The sequence below is a fragment of the Chaetodon auriga genome, chromosome 17 (genome assembly GCF_051107435.1).
Source record: "Chaetodon auriga isolate fChaAug3 chromosome 17, fChaAug3.hap1, whole genome shotgun sequence".
Lineage (NCBI taxonomy): Eukaryota > Metazoa > Chordata > Actinopteri > Chaetodontiformes > Chaetodontidae > Chaetodon > Chaetodon auriga.
The window spans coordinates 14,221,376-14,243,923 of NC_135090.1; the positions used below are offsets into that span (position 1 = coordinate 14,221,376).

Consider the following 22,548-nt stretch of genomic DNA (forward strand, 5'->3'; position numbering starts at 1 on the left):
TCATGTCTGCTGTCTTGTATTTTCTTGTACATCCTGGCAGAAGTCAATTGCAGGGACAGAAGGAACATGGACAAATTAAATGTATCATAGATTATATGGCTAATTTCATCCAGAGACCAAATAATAACAGTGATGTGTAAAGAATAAGAAATGAGCTGGCAGTCAGTTCTCCCAGCGTTAAACGTATTTCTACACCCTGCCACAGCTATACAGTGGTGGAGGAAGTAAGGAGATATCTTACAACCATCACAAATAAAGGTTCTGTATTCAGACTGTTAAGAAAAGCACAAAAATGTTATCAGCAAAATGACTTGAATATATCCAAAGTAAAGATTTTCATCAGGCAGAAAATATGAACCCTGTGAATGTTATATTAATGTCTGAACAGCATTTTAATGTAGTTGGTGGAACTGAAGCTGGTTTATCTGCTTTACTCAATCTCTAACTATATATACCGTTTTATATACTAATCATATGTTTTGTGGGTTATTCTGGTCAAATAAATGGAGAAAAAGTACAATAATTCCCTTTGAAATGTAGTAGAGTGAAAGTATAAAATGAAAGTACCTCACATTTGTATGGTATTAATAACTGGCAGTCTTCCAAGATCTGATCATATTTCATTCAGACTTGGTGTATGATGAAACTGCACCTAGTTGTTGAAGACATAATCATCTAGTTTTCTCATTTTATTACATACCTAAGAAAACATAGTGGATGTGTGCACAGTTGGGTTTGTGTGCATTGAGCCTTTTTCTGATTGAGCGTTTGCATCAAAGTATCATGTGAATCATTGTGCTGTCATGTGCCTCCATTTCCTTCACTGTGTATTTGCCACTGCCTTCATGTTTGACCTAACATCTGGTGTCCAACTCTTTCATCATGAACCGTGTGGAGACTCGGCCTGTTGAACGTGTTCTGTGGGACAAGCGCATGTCTTCAGTGACTCAGGCTTCTCCCCGGGGGGTTTTGTCCCCGGGCTGTTCAGACAATCTCCCCTCCCCTGCAGGTGCTGTTGTCTTGCAGAGACCACACTCACACAAACACACACACAGTTCACACCTGTGTCCCTTTCTAATGGCTCTGAAACAGCTCAACACGCAGCTCTCAGCATGTCCTGGTTGAGAATAAATTCACCTGCTTGGTAATCCAGTCAGCATGAGCTTTAGTTTGCTGCTCATGACGCACAGGTCGACCAGGCTGAGCCGGCCTTGTTCTCTGACAGCTGGAGGATCACCTGCTCCTCTCCGGTGTCCAGTGACCCATGTTCTGATCACTGATACCCCTATAGCATACACTACACATCGTAACCACTCTTACACTGGATCATAATGTCACATATTGCACAGTTGTTTGGAAGAATCAGTAGGAAGTTGCAATAAAATGAGACCAGTAACAAAAACAGTAACAAAGGCGTTATGATGGAGTCTTGCAGGTGAATGTCATTGCAGATAACTTTTAATTATGTTACTTTCAGAGGCCTTTTGTAATTAAGATCACAGCCCTCAGTTATAGGATGACTGTCAGCTCATCTCAAAACTTTGGCCACACTCCCCAGCGGGTTCAAAGCAGCACAAGGTTAGCACCTTCTGGTTAGGTAACAGATAAGAGGCTGTTGGTCCTCTGCTGTGCAGCTCAGTGGCTTCTCCAACCAGCACCAGCTACTTAGCCGTGTCTCTAAAGCCGCTGTTATCTAATGACGGAGCCCGTGGAGAGCCATGGGGCCGGCTGATTTAGAAGATGGCTCTCCAGTTCAAAGCTTCTTGCTGTTTGAGCTGCGGCAGACCAGGCCTCACTGGTGTGTATATGTGTGTGTGTGTGTGTGTGTGTGTGTGTGTGTGTGTGTGTGTGTGTGTGTGTGTGGATGGGTGCAGAGTTGGGGATTGCTCTTCAGTGGACAGCCAGTCAGATCAATGTTATGCAAACCTATTAGTCAGAGGTTGCAGTGCTGGCACCACAGTACTCAGGGACTCTCCCTCAGGGTCAAACTCACTGATGAGCTCTCACTGATGAGCTCTCGCTCCTGTTTGAGAGTGAATAACACTGTTGTCTGCTGGTCAAAGCCAACAACAGAGACTCACAGCATTACAGTGTTAAATAATGCCAACATGACACTGAATTACTCACGCTGAAACTGCATCGGTACAGGCGTCAGAGACTCAGGATCTTTGTCATTAAAATTTGATTAAATGATATTTCATCAGCTTTTGCATCTGAACTTTTGCAACCTGCAAGTTGTCTGTTTTAGTGCACAAAGATGGCATAAATGAGACAAGACAAAGACAATATTTCTAATAATGCAGTACAATTATGATCACATATCACATGACGCTCTCTGTATGGTATTGTCTTGAAATTATTTTTGTTTTCTCCAAATGCAGAATCATGTTTTTTGGGGGTGTCTGCATAACTTAATGATTAAGACACTGACCACAAACTGCCACGTCCCCAGTTTGCTTTGTTGCATCTCTTTACTGTCTTTATTAAAGCCATAAAATTATGATGAGATTTTTTCTTTTATTGGTGGAGGAGCATGACCTTAGTTTTATGTTTCATGTGCCACTACTGTTGTATGCATTCATGCATGCATCTCAGTTCACTGAATCTCCAGGTATGGCATCGTCAGGGTTTATATAACTTAATTTACCACCAAAATTTCAAGGGACATTGGTCCTGAATGAACCTCAGCTGAGATATGACTCCTATATGCATTACTTTTATAGCCATTTTAGCATTGTTAGCTATAAATTTGGACTTTTGCAACACTGCAAAGAGAAGGGCAACACAAAATTTTATCTAAATGAACCAAAGATGATGACGTGTCAGTGTTTTTCAGACGTTTAAAACTCGTCTTTTATGTTTAGTTTTTGAATGCAGCAAATCATTCTGCCTGTCAGTGTGGTCAGGATCTTGCTGACTCAACAGAAGGGAGGTGTTCTCAGTGTACTTTATAAGGCCATTAAGAAAATGCTCCCTGGAACACCGGCTGAATAAGCCCCGTGGCTTTGACTTCCACTAATCATCTTAGGCAAAGCATGGCTCCCAATGTGCCTGCATGGGAACACCTGTACTGGGCCACAGCGAATGCATGGCGGTTATCATTATCATAATCTGTCTCATCATCGTCATGCAATACTCAGAAATATGTAAGCTTATTAGTTATCAACTGGAGGTAATGTAAGGGAATGCAAAGAAAGTCCAAGGACATGTTTTAAAGTAAAGGATTAAAATGAAGTCTGCAACTGTTTATCCTTATCATTTGAATCCCTGCAAAGCACTGGATTGCAAATAGTTCTCATTAGCGAAAAAACAGCAAGGAAGATAAGACACACATAATTCATGCAACACTGTGAGTAGAAAATGCATTTGCATGAAATTACTTTAGCATTAAACTGCATTATTAAATACAAGAATTCAGTGTACGTGAAGGACACATGCAGTGCATGGCTGCACAAACAGATAAGTCTTTATTCGCTTTTGAAATATTGAAAATGCTGCTTCAAGCCTTTTTTTCCCTATAAACAACAAATATTACAACTTCTAACCTGAAAAATTGTTATGACCAAAAATATACATGAAAACCCATCTTCATTGAGAGGCTGTTAATGCAAGAAAAAGATGGTGCACTTGGAGTCGAGATTTATTTATTTTGTCAAATATGAAGTATAAAACAAATAAGAAAAACATAAGACTATCCTCAGGGCACAAAAGGGATAATAAAAAAAAAAAGCATAGGGAATGTTAGGAGATGTAGACCATAAATCAAAATGAAATTAAAGCTATGAAGAGATATAGCATAAATACAGGAGAGCACGGTAAATACACGAGAAGCTATAGAACAAATAGTAATGTGGCTGGTCTGCGCCAAAACAAACCAACATCACTGTTTAATATTACATTGTCCGTTTACGTCTAAGATATTTTAAGACCAAGGGAAATTTACAATACAGACACTCAGACCTACTAGTATTTATGTTCATATTATTTATTCGCCCATAAAAAAAATTGCTAACTTCTGTGTAGTTTTATACTAATCGCTGTCCAGGCTGCCTTGTTGCCAGGACAACGTGGCTTCCCATAGGCCGCCGCCGCACCACGTGACGAGCAGTCCTGACGTCACAAGCAGAGTCTGTGCCGCGGCTCAGGAAACAGCTTGGCAGAGTTTGGACCGAGAGCAGCCGGGAAACTCCAGCTCCTGTGTGGCTCCTGCAACCTGTTGCTCCCCTGTTCGTCGTCTCTGAAACTTTTACCGTTCGCACCGGTGACGCGAGGTAATGGACTATTAGAGAGACTTTTAACAGGCCCTCCACAGCAACTTTACAGCGAGGTAAGTTGTCGCTAATGTTGTGTCCGTCCTTCCTTCGCAGTTTGTCAGCTTCCTGTTACTTTTTCTTTTTCTTTTTTGCTGCTGTCGCGTGCAGCTCAGGTGGGATGCGTTTACAGGTTGCAGCAGTCACTTTCCAGCTAGAAATTTCGTATTAGCACTGTTATTCGTCTGTGTAATATAACAGTATTTACACATTTTCTTCCATAACTTTGCAGTGCAGCAGCGTTACAAGATGCTAGCAGCGGATAAAGCTTTACCTAGATTTCTAATCGGATGAGGCTGCCTTTCCTGTCCCAAATGAACCCTCAGAGGAGCCGGTGATGCGTTCGCTGTCTTTACATGCTTCATACCTTATTGTAGCATTGAGTGAGGACAGGAAGTGAAAAACGAGTGCTGCCAGCACACAGGGCTGAGTGAGGTAGGGTATCTCATTTCAGCAAATACACATCAGTCAGTCAGTGGATTCAACCAGGGGAGCGGAGGTGGCGGTATTGGACTGGTGGTGCTTTGCCCTGACAAATGAGTTGAAGTGTTTGTCTTTCTGTGAATGAATCCCTGGCAGACTCTGTGATCCTAACCCTCATTGTTGAGTCAGGGTACAGTAACATTATGGTAGCAGTGAGGCGAGTTTTTACTGGAATAAGCTGACAGTGCTGGGCCAAAAATTCAGAAACAAAGACAAGTGAATAGATCAATCATGACAAGATCACATAGTTGACAGAAAATTCATCATCAGTGATTTTCATCATCTATTAATCATGTACCAAGGAAGCGTGTCAAACATTTGCAGGTTTCAGCATCTTAAATGTGAAGATGTGTGGCTATTCTTTGTCATAGGGCTGCAGCGAAGAACAGTGATTTTCATTAAAAGTTAATCCGTCAATGACTTGTCTGAAAATAGTAAAAAAGAAAGAAACGATTGCAACATCCCTGCGTTACAGGACATATGACGCGTGATGTTTCAGACATGCTTTAAAATAGAGTCATTAGTCATTCTTACGTTGCAATTATTATTTTTTAATGCATCGTTTAACTGTAAAATATCAGTCAAAATGAGGGGGTGCCCATCACAGTTTCCAGGATGGGGTCATCAAACTGCTTGTTTTATCTGACCACAGTCACAGGTCCAAACATATTCAGTTTATATGCAATATGAAACAAGTAACGCTGAAGCAGTTGGTCGACAAATAGTTTAAGTCATTTATCAAGTAAAAATTTCCAAAAATGCACTTGTTTCAGCCTTTTAATAGGAGGATTTATTTGTCCATTATGTTTTACAGCATACAGACTAAATAAATAAACAATACTCGACAAATCCGTCAAAACTGAAAATCATCCTTACATTAAATTGCTTTATGTTGGCTTTTATTGGGTTCAGGTTTGAGGTAAAGTAGGACTGAGGATTAAAAGGACTGAAGATAAGATTGCTGCTTTTTCAAAGTGGCTTGTTGAATTAAGGGACCTCACTGGCCCCTGTGCAAATTTACTTTTTTTTGGTTGGTGGCTTGTGGTAATTGAGTGCCATTGGTTTGCTTTTGATGTGGGATGTAAACAAGAACCCGTCATGGCTGAATTTCCTCTGGTGGTCCCTGTGAAGTGTTCACCAAGTGATCAGAGCGGGCGAGGATGTGAAATGACAAGAGTGGACACCGAAGGAGAAATGCAAATGAAAAGTTCATCGGATCAAATGAAAAATGTAGATGCAGGAAGTGAGAGGAGGTAGGTTCACTCGCACAGAGAAAACAGAAAACTACTACTGACGCACAGTCTCTGAAATGGCACCTGGTCTTTGAAGCTCTGTGGCTTCCAAACGTTTGATATGATTTTAGGAAATTTCAACCAAAACTGAAGCTGTGCAGCTCCTCCTCCCTCCTCAGGCAGCCAACACAACATAGCAAGAAAATGTAAAGACCTGCAGAGGTGCTGACGCAAGGGTGGAGTCGAGATAATAGCCCCCTTGGTGTCAAAAGCATCCTGCAAACATTTCAAGATGCTGAACTTTTACAAATATACGCTAAATTTGAACAGATGTCCTATTTTCGGCGGCGTGGGTGTCTTGCGGGTTTGTTTGGGCCAGAGTAACCACACTGGCAGCGTCCTCTGTAGTTATGCTCGTCTGGGCTGCAGTCAGTGCTCTTTTGAATTGAATTAGACCTTTTTAGAGGAAGCGGACGGGGAGAGTGTTTAGGAGAAAGCGAGGATGAGTGGAGGATTTAACTGAAGGAGGAAGGAGCAAGGGAGAGCTTCAGATGCTGAGATAAAGAGTGAGACAGAAAGAGAAGAGATTCTGGCCTGTCACACGGATAACAGTTTGCATAGAAAGCTGCATCTCATACATGCTGTGCAGCAGATATCACTGGCAGGGGGGGGGGGGGGGGGGGGAGTTGTTTAGTCATCAGACAGATTGACATTTCCATCTCTGCAGCCTTTGTCTTTACAACAGGCTGTTTCAGAGAGAGGCACATTTAGATATTCAGTGCAAAGTAAACAGCATCCTCCTCGTGCAATCAGTGGCAATTTGCTGCGAGTGTGTGCATGTGTGCATGTGTGTGTTTGTCCAATCCTGAGTCTGTTCTGCAGCAGCTCTGCCTGCCTTCTTGCAGTTGTTGTCAGTGACACTTTTTTATCTTGTTCTCATTCGCTCCCTCATAATGGCTTCTCTGTCATGATTGTGGTTTTCTGCAGCGCCTTGACGCACGAAGCTCTCCGGCTGACAATGGGAGCTCATGTGTGCTGCATTATGATGACATTGCTGCCTCAGGTTTCTCAAAGGCAGCGTGGATGGGATTTTGACCAACACTCACAGAAGGAGAGAAATTGTTTAAGACATTAGCAAGGGAGCTGTTTATTTGAAAATGCGCTTGAAGCTTGTTTTTCAGTTGGTGCTTTTCTGGACGTTTTTCTGTATTTCTGTGCCAGATGTGTTGAGGCATTCATCGGCGTTCAGACTCCACTGATGTCCGCTGAATGACAGCTAAAGGCTGTAAGAAAGGTGGCATTGCAATAAACACAAACATTAGTTAGTGTCGGAAGGAGCGGTGGATATTTTTAGTTTGTGTTTTAAGAGTGTTGAGTTTGATCTGAAAGGGTCTTCTGTTGGCGCTCGTGTGGAGGAAGCTGCAAAACTGCATCAGGGCCGCAGGTGATGATTATTGTCATTATCGATTAGCCTGCTGATTGTTTTCTCGATTCATCGTTTAGTGTACGAAATGTCAAATAATCATGAAAAGGTGGTCATCTCAAATTCTCATAGTCCAAGCTGACGTCTCTACATAGCTTGATTTTTGCGACCCACAGTCCAAATAATCCTTATATTTGAGAAGCTAAAATCAGAGAGCGTTGATGGGTTTTGTGTCAGTTGATCAATCGATTAATCAACTAATTGTTTGGGTAAATAAAGTTTTCTTAATTGCTGCTAAACTTCCGCAATTTTCATTGAACTTACTGCGATCAGATTTAGTCTAATTTTTACCATTATGTCACTTTCTTAGCCTTGTTTGTTTTCCTGACAGCAACAGGACAAACCTTCTGCTGACTCTGGGACAGGCTGGACCAACAGTGGACCAGCTCTGACCTTACAATAAATAACACAGGAGATAGGGTTGCAGTGAGATATTCAAGGAGCCACTAAAGCACGCCACACCGAACAGCGCCCGGCACGATACTTGTAACGTGAGCACGGGGGCTCCCACAGCTATGTGGTGCTGCAGCAGCGTTCAATGGTTGGTTTGAAATGTGCTGCCGATCAGACATGTGATCGCGGTAGCCAGAAGATGTCCAAAGACATGTCGAGATGTCAAGGGGGGCCTGGAGAGCTGCAGGTCATCACTTTTAGATCTTGTAAAATTTGATCCAAAGTGGCAGAAATGAGAAACCAGCATCCCAAGCACCTCCTGGTTCACACATGCCAGACTTAAGAGAGGGATGGCTGACACATTTTAACCCTTTTCTCATTTCACTTGTTGCACGTTTTTGCAGTTTTTGTAACACATACTGTACAAGCTGTCTGTGCTCAGCTGCCTATAACAGGCTGATGGTTGATATGCTCACATGCAGCGGTAGATGAGATTTATGTTTGAGGTAAAGACGTCTTTGATACGCTGTAGGACCTCATGAGCGTTAGCAGAAAATTTACTGCCTTGTCAGTTTTTGTCATCCAGCCCTTTACTTTAATGACGCTGATGCTGATCCTTTGAATAAAATGTTAAAGGTTACACGTGTGGTCTTACAAGGCTCCGCTGTTTGGTTTGTCAGTATGTTTTCATGCCCCAAAGGTCAGTCTATCCCAGTGAGGCTGGAAGGCTCCAGACGAAACCTAAAGGATATGAAACAAGCTTGCCGAAACATTGCAGATCTGCCAGCTGCTTTGTTTCTCTCCCTATGTGGAATATGAGCTGCTCCATCCCTCTGACGCTGACAAGTGTGGTGCAGCAGCCTCGGAAAAATCTCTCAATAAAACTGAAAATGTAACTATTCACAATCTGACATTACAGTGCTGTTTAAAGCTGAATACATGGAACGAGCGAGAAGGACTTCTCAGAGCAGATGACCATAACATGGTTTTGTTGCAGACCCAAGAACAACATATAAAACAGTTTTAACCAGTTTTATAGCAGCACACATTTTTGTGCTAAACTGCGTGCTGCAAACCTGTTGTGTTAATCAAATACAGATGATGCAGAACAGAGTCGCTGATAAATTACACGCTTAAAGAGCAGAGAATAAAGAGAGCGCTTGTGATGCTGCAGTCCTCAAAAATCATGTGTGTTTGTGTGGTGGGGCCAGAAATCGAATCTCTCCAGTTGTTCCAGCTCGTGCCAGATGAACCTGCCGAATCTGAGATGGAGAAAGTTGTCAGCTTTAATATCTTTCCACGGCCGAGATGAAACATGATTATTTAATTTTCACCTGTGTGTGTGAGTATCAGATTGCAGATCTTGCAGGTCTAATAAGTGCCTGGCTGTTAGGTGGAGAGTGAGTGCCCTCAGCTGTGCAGCCCGGTCACAGATGGATCATATTGCATTATGAATGTATCATTCATAAACTCACTATCTGTGCTCGGCTCTCCGTCTGCCTCCCCCCAGCTCGCTCCTCTGCTCCCTCTGTTCTTGGATTATCTGTGGGACTCTTGGGTTAAGATTTACCTGCAGGATATAAATGGAGATTTCTGCCGGTTACGTAAGAGTTCAACAAGATGTTCTGGGATGAACGCGGCGTGGAGGACCTTGGATTCGCGCAGCAAGACTGAATTTGTTTCGGCTTGTTTACTTACAACTAACCATTATTTTCATAATCAGTTAATCTGCTGATGATTTTCTCGATTAGCCAATCGCTTATTTAGTCTGCGAAATGTTATCGCAGTTTCCCAGAGTCTAAATGGACTTATTCATTTTGCTTGTTTTGTGTGACCAGCAAAGTTCAGTCAAAGTCATAGAAGATTAAGAGAACAAGAACATCGTGTTTTTGAAGCTGGAAGCGGTGAATATTTTGGGGAAATGACTTCAGTGATTAGTCAATAATTGGCAACAATTGGCGCACACATACTAACACACACACACACACACACACACACACACACAAATAGTCACTCATCAGTCAGTTCTATTACAGTGATCCTGAAAGGAATGAAAACAGAAGGCTTTATTTTTTTCTTTCACAGACTAGTTTAACAAAACATTGTGTCCTGAACATTTTTAATGACACTAATACAGGAGAGGTCATTATTTATTACACGGTGTACTGTGAAATTGGCATACTGCTGCAACCCTAATTTGTTGAATGGTTAAAAGCGATGAACCATCTTCACATTCACCCAAACTAAGGTACTGGAAAAGTATTGTTTCTGCCTTGGCAACAAACTCAGGGGTCATATTGTTCCCAGCTCTAAATATTGATCTTTGATTGAATACCATTTAGACTTTCTTGCATTCGGTAGTTGTCAGATAAGAATATATTTGATGGCGCTGTCTTCAGTGCGATGCAGCAGGGCTTGTTTTTTTTAAGCCCGGCAGGTTGATCTTGCGTGTACTGTTGGTGTCATTAGAAACTGAAAGCGACAGCCTGTTCTCCGCTGGCTAATACCTGCACAGGCTGAGGCCATCAGCTCTATCTCAGGCTCCTCTCAGACACGCTCAGAAGGTTAAACCAGCCCCTGGTTCTCACTCGCTTGTCCCGACCTCAGGTGATGGTAGAAGCTTGGCTTCCACCATGTGACCCCTCCACTTGACAAAGCCTCGGTTATGTAAGAGTGCCATCAAAGGTCTGCCAGCAGCAGCAGCAGCCGCAGCAGGTAAGAGTCTTAACGGTTAATTGTAGGCAGTGATCTCTGGGAGCCAGAAATAGCCGGATTCTTTGGGTGACTTGTTGAAGGGATGTTCAGTGGAGGTCTGAGCTCTCCTCGCGTCATTTCTGCTTTTAAAATAAACTGAAACCTTCAGCAAGGAGAGAGGGCGGCCAGGTAACACTTTATTATACAAGCAGTACGCAAACGTTTAATAAATGCGGTGTTTTACACACAGGGCTCATATCCTGAAATGGGTCATTTCATAGCCAGATAACAATGCATATCGCAATAACGCACATTTTCTGTGAACTCAGTGAATAGTTTGTGTAAAATGAGCACATGGAAAGGCCTATTTCTTATCACATGTTGAATTATATACTCGTCAAATAAAAGGTACTTATTCATATTTGATTATTTTTCTCCTTTTATTCAGAACCTTTCTGCAAATTTTAAATGAGTCATGTTTGACATTATCCTTGCGTAGGTAGTCAAAGAGGTTAAAGTGGTGTTTGAGTCTGTTTTGGGGGGCGGCCTGCAGCGTCATTTTCAAAGTGCGGTTCTCTGGTCTGTTTCATACCCAGACCACATCCACGTGACTCCTGGTTTGGACTGGGCTGGTCGGAGTCCTTCTCCTGTTCAGAATTACCCTCTTCTGCGTCACGTTCACTCTCCTCGATGTTTGTTCGTGTGCCTACATTCACGAAATGAGTAAAATGAAACTAAGGAAACGTGTGGGACAGGAAGACATTTGCGCTAAAAGGTCTCCAGGTATTGAAAAGAGTTGACAGCAAAGAATATTTACCTCACCTGCATGTATGAGGACTGTGGGAGGAAACGAGAACCCACAGGGAGAAACATGCAAACTCCACACAGAAACTACACCCAGCCGTGCAAAACTAGCAAGAAGTTTTAAATAAGTAAAATACTGTACTTGTAGCACTGACAGAGCATTCAGCAGGAGACAAAGATGAGTTATTATAATACAATAGAGCCGCAACTAATGATTATTTTTATGATTAATCAATCTGTCAGCTCCAATTTCTCCATAAAACGTCAGAAAATGGTGAGAAATGGGCATTATAATTTCCCAAAGCCTAAGGGGACATATTCAACAGTCTAAACCCCAAATATCTTCAGTTTACTATCATCGCCTGTAAACAAGCATGTTCCCTTACGTCTGGAGAACTTGATTTATAGGCCGGAGCGTCTCTGCAGCACCGCAGTGCTTCATTTATAACGGTATGTTGTGACACGTTTGGATATTGCACTTGGCCGTACTGCAGTTTCGATAATATTTAGATGAATTGTTCGGCCCCACTCTGGGAGCTGTTTTCTGACATTTTTTCAACTAAACAATCAGTCAATCAGACAAAATCATCTTTAACTGGATGATGAAGCTAATCTTTATCACACATGAAGACATGTCAGATTTTGACTGAATGTAGGATGTAACTCATGTTGTTGTTGTTCTAAAGCTGCTAAGAACAGCATTAATTAACCTTCCCGTCCTCGTTGTGAGTAATGGGCAGAGGCACATTTTAGTCGACTCTGTTCCTCCACATTAAGTCTGGCTGAAAGGAGGCTGCATAATGAGGACGGCAGCTAAAAGCAAACAATTAAACAAGCCGTCAGTCTGCACAGAATGTGTCATTAAATGCTATTGTGAATCAAAGGCGCTCTGTAAAGTAATATGTTTTTTTTTTTTTTCCTTTTGTCTCCCCTCTGCCAAAAGCAAGAGTGATTGTATGGGTCAGTCGTCATGGTAACGCAGCCCCAATAATCATCCAAATGCTCCACGATCCATTAAGCAATTAAAATGCAGATTGTGCAGCGTGTGTCCCGGTCAGCACATCAGACAAAGAATGTGGTTATGAATGACACGAATGAAGGTGGTCTGGATGGTGAGCTGAGAGTCTACACGACGTGCGAGTGTGCGTGCGTGACTTATTTTGGGAGGTGAAGCAGGCTCATGGTGAGATACGGACAGCTTTAACTTTGGACTGTATATAAGGAAACTAGAACCGACCTGTTGCACCGCCCTGATGAAGATAAGACCGTTGAAAATGAATCAGTCGGTTGTTGAACAGCCCGGTTCGATGAATAAATGTGATGTCAGTTGGAATTTAATTTTAATAAAATTGGAGATTGGGCACAAATAACTGACAGATGTTGTTTGCTGATTGTCAGATCGCAGGATTTTCTTGTCTCATGGCTTTTAGACTCGCTATAAAAACTGAATTTGGCCGTGGTGAAGTTTTTCTCCACTGAGAGTTCATAAACTTGCAGCAAAATGTCAGATTGTTGTCTTTTAGTTACAGAATAGATGAAGGATTTTACGTTCACTGCGTTCTGTGATCGTTTAGTTTTTATTTATTGACATCATATGTTTCAATTTTCTTATTATGTGTTTTAGTTTCGGGTTCGTGCGTTCTGTGTTTCACCGGGACAATGAATACAGAAGACAAATGTAGCTCTCCTCGTTTGCTTAGTTTTGCTGTTTGCTGCTCCTTAACAGCTTCTGTCACAGTCATGTGGGAAATTAAATTGAACAAGTAACAAATTCAGTTGTTTCAGTTTTACAGTCTGCCAAAAACAGGGACACTAATTCTTGATGTTACACCCTGACGGCTTCAAATTTTGCCTCTCCATAATGGATAATATGCAATCTTCCTCCCAGGGAAAGACATTACCAATGATTTTTTATGGCTGCACACCTACACGGGTGTTTCAGATAACTCTAACTGATTAGACCTCTGCTCAGGTTGAAAAAGCAAAGCAAACTTTTTTGACGTGTCACAGCAGGAGAAGCACAGGTGTAAATAACGACATATCAACGCAGTCCATGAAGTGCTCCAGGTTTTATGCATGCTGGTTCACTGGAACGACTGACTGGGAGGCTTAAATTCAACAAAGTCACAGTGTTACGTGATTTGACAAGTCAAAATGTCTGCGTTGAAAAGACCTATAAAGCATGGTCCTGAGAAGAGGCCTAATCAGGTAGAATGATTAAAAACACCTGCCAGACTCCCTTCAATAGTTGAGCAATTTTGTGAGTTGTCGCAGTCTGAGCAACTTTACAAACTTTGTGAAATGCTTTCTATGACAAATTCTTAATTATTTGGTCCTTTGTGTAAATTGGCCAAATGTTATACTTTAATTTATTCTTTCTTTCTTAAAAAAAAAATGTGTTTGCTTCCACTGTTGGGCTGCTGGTTAAAAACAAAAACGCATTAAGTCTTTGCAAACAGAAATGATGTACACGCTTTCTTGCATACAGAGCAGAGAGGTGAGATCTGATCACAAGCGGTAACTCGAGCCGCATGTTAATGCCAGGTGTAAACAGGTGATTACTCCAGTCCCTTAGACAGCCCCCATGCTGCCCCTCTCAGGTCTAGACAGTTCATTCTGTCTAATTTAAAGGCAGACACACCTCAAGTCTGCATACGAGCGGTTCATGTTGGACCCCTGCTGTGTAGCTGCTGCTGTGCTTTGTTCCAGGAGTGATGAGCGTGTAAACAGGTGTTAATCGCCATCTCGTGCCGCTCCAGCATTCATGCTGGCATTGATGTGAACTATAGGTAATAGCAGGGAACTCATTAGAGGTGGCTGCCACATTGCTAGAGTCCTTTGTTTACTCTGAGTTAATTAAAGGATTATGGCTAGCTGTTTATGGGACATGTGAGTGTGAAATAAAGGGAGACAAAGGCACAGTCCTCTCATTTGCAGTTAAAACAAAACTAATGAAAATGCAGGCTATTTAATTCAAACTGCAACCACTTGCTCACAAATCCAGCTCGTCACACGGTTTTACTTAAAATGCCAATATTGCTAAATGAATATGTGTAGACTGGTTCTGTTTCCGAGCCCCTCTGCTTGTCTACTTCTGTATTTGTTGCATGTTTGTTTGCTCTGTTTTGCTTAAGTGTTTCCTGTTGAGTTGTCACTGTAGTAACACTTTTCATTCATGCTCAGTTCATCAGCCTTGATCAATTAATGGATCAGCTGAAAGGGCAAACGTCAGACAAATCAAATGTTATTGTAAACAGTGGTATTGGTAGACATCCGAATTTAAGCATGTACCTGTGTGAGTGAGAAAATAGATGCCTTACTGCTTTACACAAGGGCTTAGGGTAAATTTGGTTAGTTGTTCTAAGGTAAACACATATTTGTTTGTTTCTTTTCCCTCCATAAACTATCCCCTTCGTATTTTTGCTCTTTAAACAAAGTAAGCAAAACCACAAACAAAGACTGGAAACACAGAGGTGACGGATCGTTACTTCCCTCCTGGAACAAGCTACCTGCACAGTAATTTGCTTTGGCCTGACCTGACATCGCTGTTTTTATCTGTCCTTATCCTCAGCTAAGCTTAGAATAGCCTCCCTCTTGTCTTTAGCCTGGAGAGCTCAGCAGCAGCCAGCAGCCCTGACAGGGGAAAGTGCTAAGGACATTAGCGATGAGCCACATCCTCTGTTGAGTGTTAAGGCCCCCTCTTCACTTTCTGCAGCAACTCACTTGTTACAGAGGGGTGCGGTTTTTGTCAAGCACACCAACTTGAATCAGCTCTGTGGCCAGCACGCACGTAGGCTCATTCAGTCACTTGAGGTTTCCTACTATAAAGTATAGTGTGTCTCCCTCTGCAGCTTTTAAAACGCCTCATCAAAACCCAAACAGGGCCAACAAACTAGCTTGACTGTCAATACAGAGGATGTGCACGTGTGTGTCGAGGCATCAGCCTCGTAGCTCCTGCAGGAAATGGAAGGTGCATCTGCAGTGCACAGATATATTGGCATGCACTTATCGACAGTGTGGGTGCTGCGCTGTAGGCATCTGTGCACTTGTGCATCTCTGGTGGTTGTGCACAGTGAAAATGTGGTGGTCTCATGTCGCAGGTGCATGGGAGACTGAATTTTGCTGTGCATGTGCACGAGACCACATTGTCTACTTTATCCCTCTGCTTTTTGTCGTTGCTTTTTATGGTTCATTTGCTTTTTCTCATGAAGAAGATGACTGCAGTTCATGCGTGCACGTAATGTAATCCTCAGTTTATGCTGAGTACTTTAGGTGCTTTTACATATTGTACATCATGTACAGTTTTCCCTTTTACAAGTCATGAGTTGATAGTTTCAAACAGTTGACTTTGAAGTCTCAGGACCTGGTAACACTTCTAGATGTGATAAGAGCACTGTGATGTGAACAGCATGTTATGGCACTTTGACATCACAAAACTTCCTGCATGCTTTTTAACAGGTGGTAACATCTTGATTAAAGCTATTCCAGCTCACCGTTTAATATATTCTTGGTTTACTTTCAGTTGTTTTTAGTAGCTAAAGAGGCAGCCCCCAAGTGGGCAAAAAGTCAATTTCTGCAGGTTTAGACTGTATTTTTTTGTGTCTTTTGAGTTATTGTTTTTGATTTTAAGTCATGCAAATGTTTGAACGCTTTTTAGGTTTCACATCACTGTCCTTCCTGCTTGTCTTCCCTCCCCCTCTTGTATCAAAACGGCTCACGGTCATTTCTAACAACCCTTTTCCGTCTCTCTCTCTCTCTTGTTCCCCGTCACTGTCAGCAGTCTAAGTCGCCCTCACATCACCCACAGCCTCAACAGAAGCAGCGATCATGGGCAAACAGAACAGCAAGCTCCGTCCCGACGTCATGCAGGACCTGATGGAGAACACGGACTTCACCGAGCACGAGATCACCGAGTGGTACAAGGGTTTCTTGAGGGACTGCCCAAGCGGCGCGCTCTCCATGGAGGAGTTCAAGAAGATCTACGCCAACTTCTTCCCTTACGGAGACGCCTCCAAGTTCGCCGAGCACGTCTTCCGCACGTTTGACGCCAATGGAGATGGGACTATAGACTTCAGGGAGTTCATCATTGCCCTGAGTGTGACCTCTCGTGGCCGACTGGACCAGAAGCTGAAGTGGGCGTTTAGTATGTACGACCTGGACGGGAACGGGTACATTAGCAAGGCAGAGATGCTGGAGATTGTAACGGTAGGTTTGCTGTTACTGTCTGGTGTGTTTTTGTTTTTGGTCCGTGTCTGTTTTGGTTCCTTCCATCTTTATTTCCCTCCATCCTTTGCTCTCTCAATCGTTCAGACAGGCTTTATATAGCCTTCAGTCTCTCAGTGGCAGTTGCATGCCATCATGGTAGCACCATGTTCTGTGGTCCTATAACCACTCCTGCAGTGGAGCAACATTTTGCTCAGCCATCCACACCAGCTGCTACATCATATATCCATCTGCTTCTGTGTTCTGCACCATTTGACTGCCCACAGCAGGAAAACCAGCCGCTGTGTAATTTTAGAAACCAGCAGTTCCTTTCAGGCCCTCAGACGTCTCTAAATAAGACTTGGCTGTGGTGCACTTCTAGAAGGGAGCGGCCGTCCTCTGATCCTCGTATTGACTCAGCACTACATCCAGCAACTGTGCGGTTCTGGGAAGAGCAGCCCCCCCCCCCCCAATCGTTTCCTCAGCAGCTCCAGAGTCACTTTACAATAAATAGTCTCACACATGCTCCTCATCTTATTGGATAAATGGTTCAGACTTCGGCCAGAGCTTTAGACACACACAAACACACACACCAGCAATCCCTTACACATGTTGTTACATCACACATCATGGTGCTAAATTGAGCAGATCGCCAAAGAACGTGTAATCCCATTCTGTATTTACAGTGTGTCTGTGTAAGGTGAACCGGTGTGTTTATGCCTTGATGCATGAGCAAAATATCCATCAGTCCGAATATTGGGCTACAGCTAATGATTATCTTCATCATCGAGTAATCTCTATATGTTTAAACTGATTGTTTAGTCTATAAAATCTCACTCTGGTGCTGAGAATCTCAACTAAATGCTGTGCAACAAAATTCCAACTCAATGTGTTTGCAAGCAGTAGAGAAGCTGCTGCAAGTCACATCACCTTGCAGGAACTATTATAAAGAGACTACACAAACTGATAATTAACAGATAAAAAAGAAAGTTAAACCTCTTTCCTGCCACAAATACAGCTTCAGATACCTATATCTCCCAATAAGACAAAGGAAAAACGAAAGTTTTGCCCGATTTTAGGGAGTGCTGCAGCCCCCTCAACATCCCAAAAATCATCTTTAATGAGAATTCAGGGCGACGTCTTCAAAAAGCTGTAACGAGGCATTTTTTCTTAATGAATCAATCGATTTAATCTACTAATAGTTTCAGCTTTGGTATCTTCATCAGTACAGCTGTCAAATTAGCAGCAAAATAATGGTATCATTTTAACCTTAAGATAATTATGTCTGAGCATCCCAAAAAACACATTTCCCAACAGAGATTTATTAGAATTAATTATTCATTCATCCTCTACCAGTGCCATTTGCTGATTAGCCCTTCTCACCGGCTCAGAGCTGCTCATTTTATATCGTTATACATAATTAAATATTTGTGGCTGCTGGTCAGACTTCTTTCATTTTATAGATTGTTTAATCAACTAATTAAAACAAATCAATATGCTAACTAACTGATAATGAAAGTAATTGATACCTTCAGCCCTACCACTATCTGTGTGTGTGTGTGTGTGTGTGTGTGTGTGTGTGTGTGTGTGTGTGTGTGTGTGAAGGAGGGAGATGTACACAGCTGCCCTGGTGCTTTGCTGTTTGGACCGATGATCTGACAAATCCTTCATCATTATGAGGAATATTTCATACGTTCCAAGGTTAAAGTGTCAAATAGACGGATTGAAGGAATGAAGGCAGGAAGAGTCATGCAGGCGTCACCAGTTGGAGCAATATTAATAGTCCGCTTTAAATATCTCGGAACATATTCACTTTTCTTTATTTATCGTATTTAACAACCTGAACTAAGTCTTTTAGACATGAACACTTCCTGTTTGTTTCAGTGCAGTCACATCAGGCCCCAGAGCCAAACATAAATGAAAGTGATCCTTTATCTCTCTTCCTCCCAGAAGAGATAAGTTGTTTGATGGCTCTTATATATATTTCAGTGAGATGCTTTTTGCCGCTGCACATTGCAACAATCCAGCTGATGCAACATTGCTTCATACAACCTTGCAGTCGGGCTTCTGGACGGAATAACTGATCGAAATGTGATGAGTCTGGACCCTCTTCGTGTTCGTCTTGTCTATTATTAGTTGTCATGTGAGACATCCACACAAGGAGGACAGTGTTATTAAAGTGGCTTAACTCTGTGTTACTGGGCCCTCAAAAAAAAATCTGACATTGCAGACATAAGACAGTAAAATGCATTAAAAACCTCCAGAAAACTATAGCTACAACTTATCATGAAGTTGCACATGATTAGTCACCTCATACATCATCAATCATCATCAATTTGTCTCACACGCCCCTTTCCCCAAGGTCACCTGACAGCAACTCATCCTTCACAAGCACACAGCAAGGATGCAAAGTGTTTCATTGGTCTGAAAAGTCAACACAACAGTTTTTTTTGTTTGTTTGTTTGTTTTTACAGAGACAGTCAGACAAAGCTTTAATTGGCTCATTCTGGAGTCCACGCTAGTACTCCTGTTAATGATTTCTCCCTCTCTTTTGCCTTCAGGCTATTTACAAAATGGTTTCCTCTGTGATGAAGATGCCTGAGGATGAGTCTACGCCTGAGAAACGTACAGACAAGATCTTCAGGCAGATGGACACAAATCGAGATGGTAAGCCTTCCTCAGATGGCCGTCTTTGTACCTGAATGTAATTTAAACTTTGGAAATGTATTCTGTGAAAGCTGTGGCCCATCAGATATTATTCTACAGTTTTCAATCAGCCTAATCACATCCAGAGTTGCCAGGTTTGGCTGACACAGAACAGCTCGATCAGAGTCTCAAACCAGCCCAGTTATCATGAAAGAGCCCAATTTGGCTCTGGTCTCCGTGCATAATATCACATTAAACATCATAACTCTTCATACTCGTCCCACACAGAGGAGAATTTGGGCCAATTTATGGGAATGCAGCCTAACTTTTCATCGTTGGAAGCCGGCCAAATAGTACTTAAAAAGGCCAAACGATCACAAGCACCCAAACCCCCCCAATGCAGTAAAAGACACAAAAAATCTGGCAACACTGAAGCATTTAATTAAATTATTAAACTGAGGAGAAAAAAAAAACTTACTGCAACAAACAAGATGTAAAACCCCAGGGAAGATATGTGCTCTCTGTTTTCAGTTGGTCTATTGTTGATCAGCTTAGATCTGCTGCAACGGATATGTAAGACAATTAACCAATAAGCTGTAATCTGTCTCTCTCTCTCAGGTAAACTGTCCCTTGAGGAGTTTGTTGAGGGAGCGAAGAACGATCCCTCCATTGTCCGGCTGCTTCAGTGCGATCCCAGCAGTGCTGGGCAGTAGAAAACTGGACTTTTCCCGTCGAAGGCTGATTGATTTAACACATTTAAAAAATCTCTCCCACCTGACCCACTTGAGATTGCTGACATTTGATCACTTGAGCTATAGAGGCACATGCACACACACACACACGCACACACACACATACTCATATATAGCCAGCATGCAACTGTACATACTACAAATACCGAAGCATGATGCATATATAATCTTTCAGACGCTCACATGCACATACTGTACATGTGCCTCTATGCTGCTGAAAAGCTATAGACAACATGGGTCTCATTACAGTACAAATATAACCCAAAGGACTGAAATCCCATCAAAGACTCATTAAACACTGAATCAAAGCTGTGCTATCTCTGTCTGAGACGCCAGCCAGCGAGGATAATCCAACAGATTCTTGAGGTACGTTGAGCCGAATCCAAGCTCGCTGTTTCTTTTTATTCTTTTATTATTTTTAAAGCATTGTTCCTTACATAAAGGAAATCATGTTCATTGTGTTGGCTTTAACTGACTCGGGTTGTTTTGTGATGACGGACAGATCTTTACAAAGTATTGCAGTCTAACTCCATGTTAACACTGGATGAAATGAAGTGTGTGAGGACTACAAATGTTCACATCTTACAGTATGGATTATGTAGACAGGAGATCTGGAAAATGTAGTTTTAGAAAGGATTTTTTTTTTAAAATGCATATTTTGGAGGAATGTTACACCAAACCAAAACTGACTCATATTTCTAAATGAAGGGGATTATTTTGATGACAGATCACAACCATCTGTTCTTTTGAAAGTGACTTTTTATGCCAAGTTCTGTGTCCACACACACTCACGCAAATCGACACACACACATTAACATTTTACTGACTAATCCATGAACTTGACATATGCATATAAAATATAAGAGCTGTGATTCATTTTCTTTAACTATGGTTCATCAAGTGTATCAGCAAAAAAAGAAAGTTAGATGTTACATGAATATATAGTATGTGCTTATATATTCTTTTACTTTGTGATAACATTGTGGCGATGTGCTGCAACGGAAGAAATTTACTTTTAAATTTTGACGTATAAATTATTGAAATGTGATGATTGATGACATTTTATTTTCTTTTACTTGACGAATATGATATGAAAGGATGTTGTACAGTATATTCCCTCATATTTATGATAGAGAAGTTAAAAAGGAGAGGACCACACATATTGCTATCCATTCAGCTGTGCATATCCACTGCTTCGTTGAGAGCCCCCCTCAGTGCTGACAGCATATTTCCCAGGAAGCCAGTAAACATTTGGCAGTCATTAAGTTTTCTTGAACTGTGCATAGATGGTGTCTAAACAGTCTCTGAATGGTGTGCCCGTCATTAAAGTGCAACAGTAACATCTGCAAATCTCAAGTTTTGTGCAAATGTGACTTTACATCTCTTGAATGTGCACATTTTGTTCCTCATCAGCCCCAAATTTATTTCAGATTCAACAGTAATAGTAAGGCAGTTTAAGTCCTACTGTGACGATGGAGATTATAGATATATTTATGACTATGACACACAGCAACAGACATTTAACAGAACAAAGCACTGATGCTGGTAGGGAGTAACAGCAACATCCACCAAACCCCACTGTGTTTTTGCAGAATTTACTGAAAGCTCTCCACTGCTTCCTTTCTGCTTAATTTACATCTGCCTCTCCTTGCTGGTCTGAAAACCACCATAAGATACAGTAGTCTTCACAGATGGACATATGGTGACTTTGGGGACAAATACAGTCGTGATGAATTCACTGGGCTCATGCACATTTCAAGTAGGTGATCAGGTACTTCAGTCCAACATTTCACTTCAATAGCATCTTGTGGTCAAGTGCCAAATGTAGATGAATTAAATACAAGAAAATACACAGTATTGTATCCATTTATACTGTACAGTTGTTACCTGTCGAACAAAAAACTTTGTCACTGTATCATTTTGTAGATTTTGTATTGTTGCATTATGTGTTCTGTGTAGGATGTCCATTTTGTTATTCAAATAAAGGCAAAATGGAAAAGTGTCTCATTGTCTTTCATATATTATAGATATAATGTAGCATGTAATAAATGCATGATTAGCCATGCAGGCAGCGTGGCTTAAAGGATAGTAATGTTGGTAACTATTGCATGGATTGCTATTAAATTCAATGGTTCCTCCTTAAGCATAAATTTTGATGACTGTCTTTCTTCAACTTTTCCTCTGGCAACACCATCATACTGGTTTTGAGTGAAAAGTTATAGGACAGATTACCATGTAATTTGTTGCACACATTCAAATTTCACACAGGTACATTGAAATAGATTTGGTGATACCTTGATCACCATCATTGGGTCAAAAAGTTTGTCCCGATTTGTCTGCTTTGGTATATGATCAAATATCGGGCAAACTAATGACATTCCCATCAGCCTCAGCAATACTTTATTTTTAGCGCTAATTGCCAACTGTTAGCATGCTAACACCAAAATAGTGAACATGCTAAGACATCTGCATAACTGCATGTTAGCATTGTCATTGTGAGAATGTTCGCGTGCTCGTGTGAGCATTTAGCTCAAAGAAACCTGTGTCTA

General features: G+C 41.7%; 1 protein-coding gene across 2 annotated transcripts; it reads left to right on the plus strand.

Annotated features, from left to right (window-relative positions):
- The first annotated feature begins 4,158 nt into the window (after positions 1-4,158).
- LOC143335511 (neurocalcin-delta B) lies at positions 4,159-22,001 on the plus strand. Of its 2 annotated transcripts, none has more exons than XM_076754989.1 (4): positions 4,159-4,327; positions 16,177-16,604; positions 19,163-19,268; positions 19,866-22,001. In XM_076754989.1, the coding sequence occupies exons 2-4, from the start codon at positions 16,227-16,229 to the stop codon at positions 19,958-19,960; spliced, it is 579 nt and encodes a 192-aa protein (XP_076611104.1). In that variant the 5' UTR covers positions 4,159-4,327; positions 16,177-16,226; the 3' UTR covers positions 19,961-22,001. The 2 variants fall into 2 exon arrangements, with proteins under 2 accessions (XP_076611104.1, XP_076611105.1); XM_076754990.1 differs by having other exon boundaries at positions 16,180-16,604.
- The last annotated feature ends 547 nt before the right edge of the window (positions 22,002-22,548 follow it).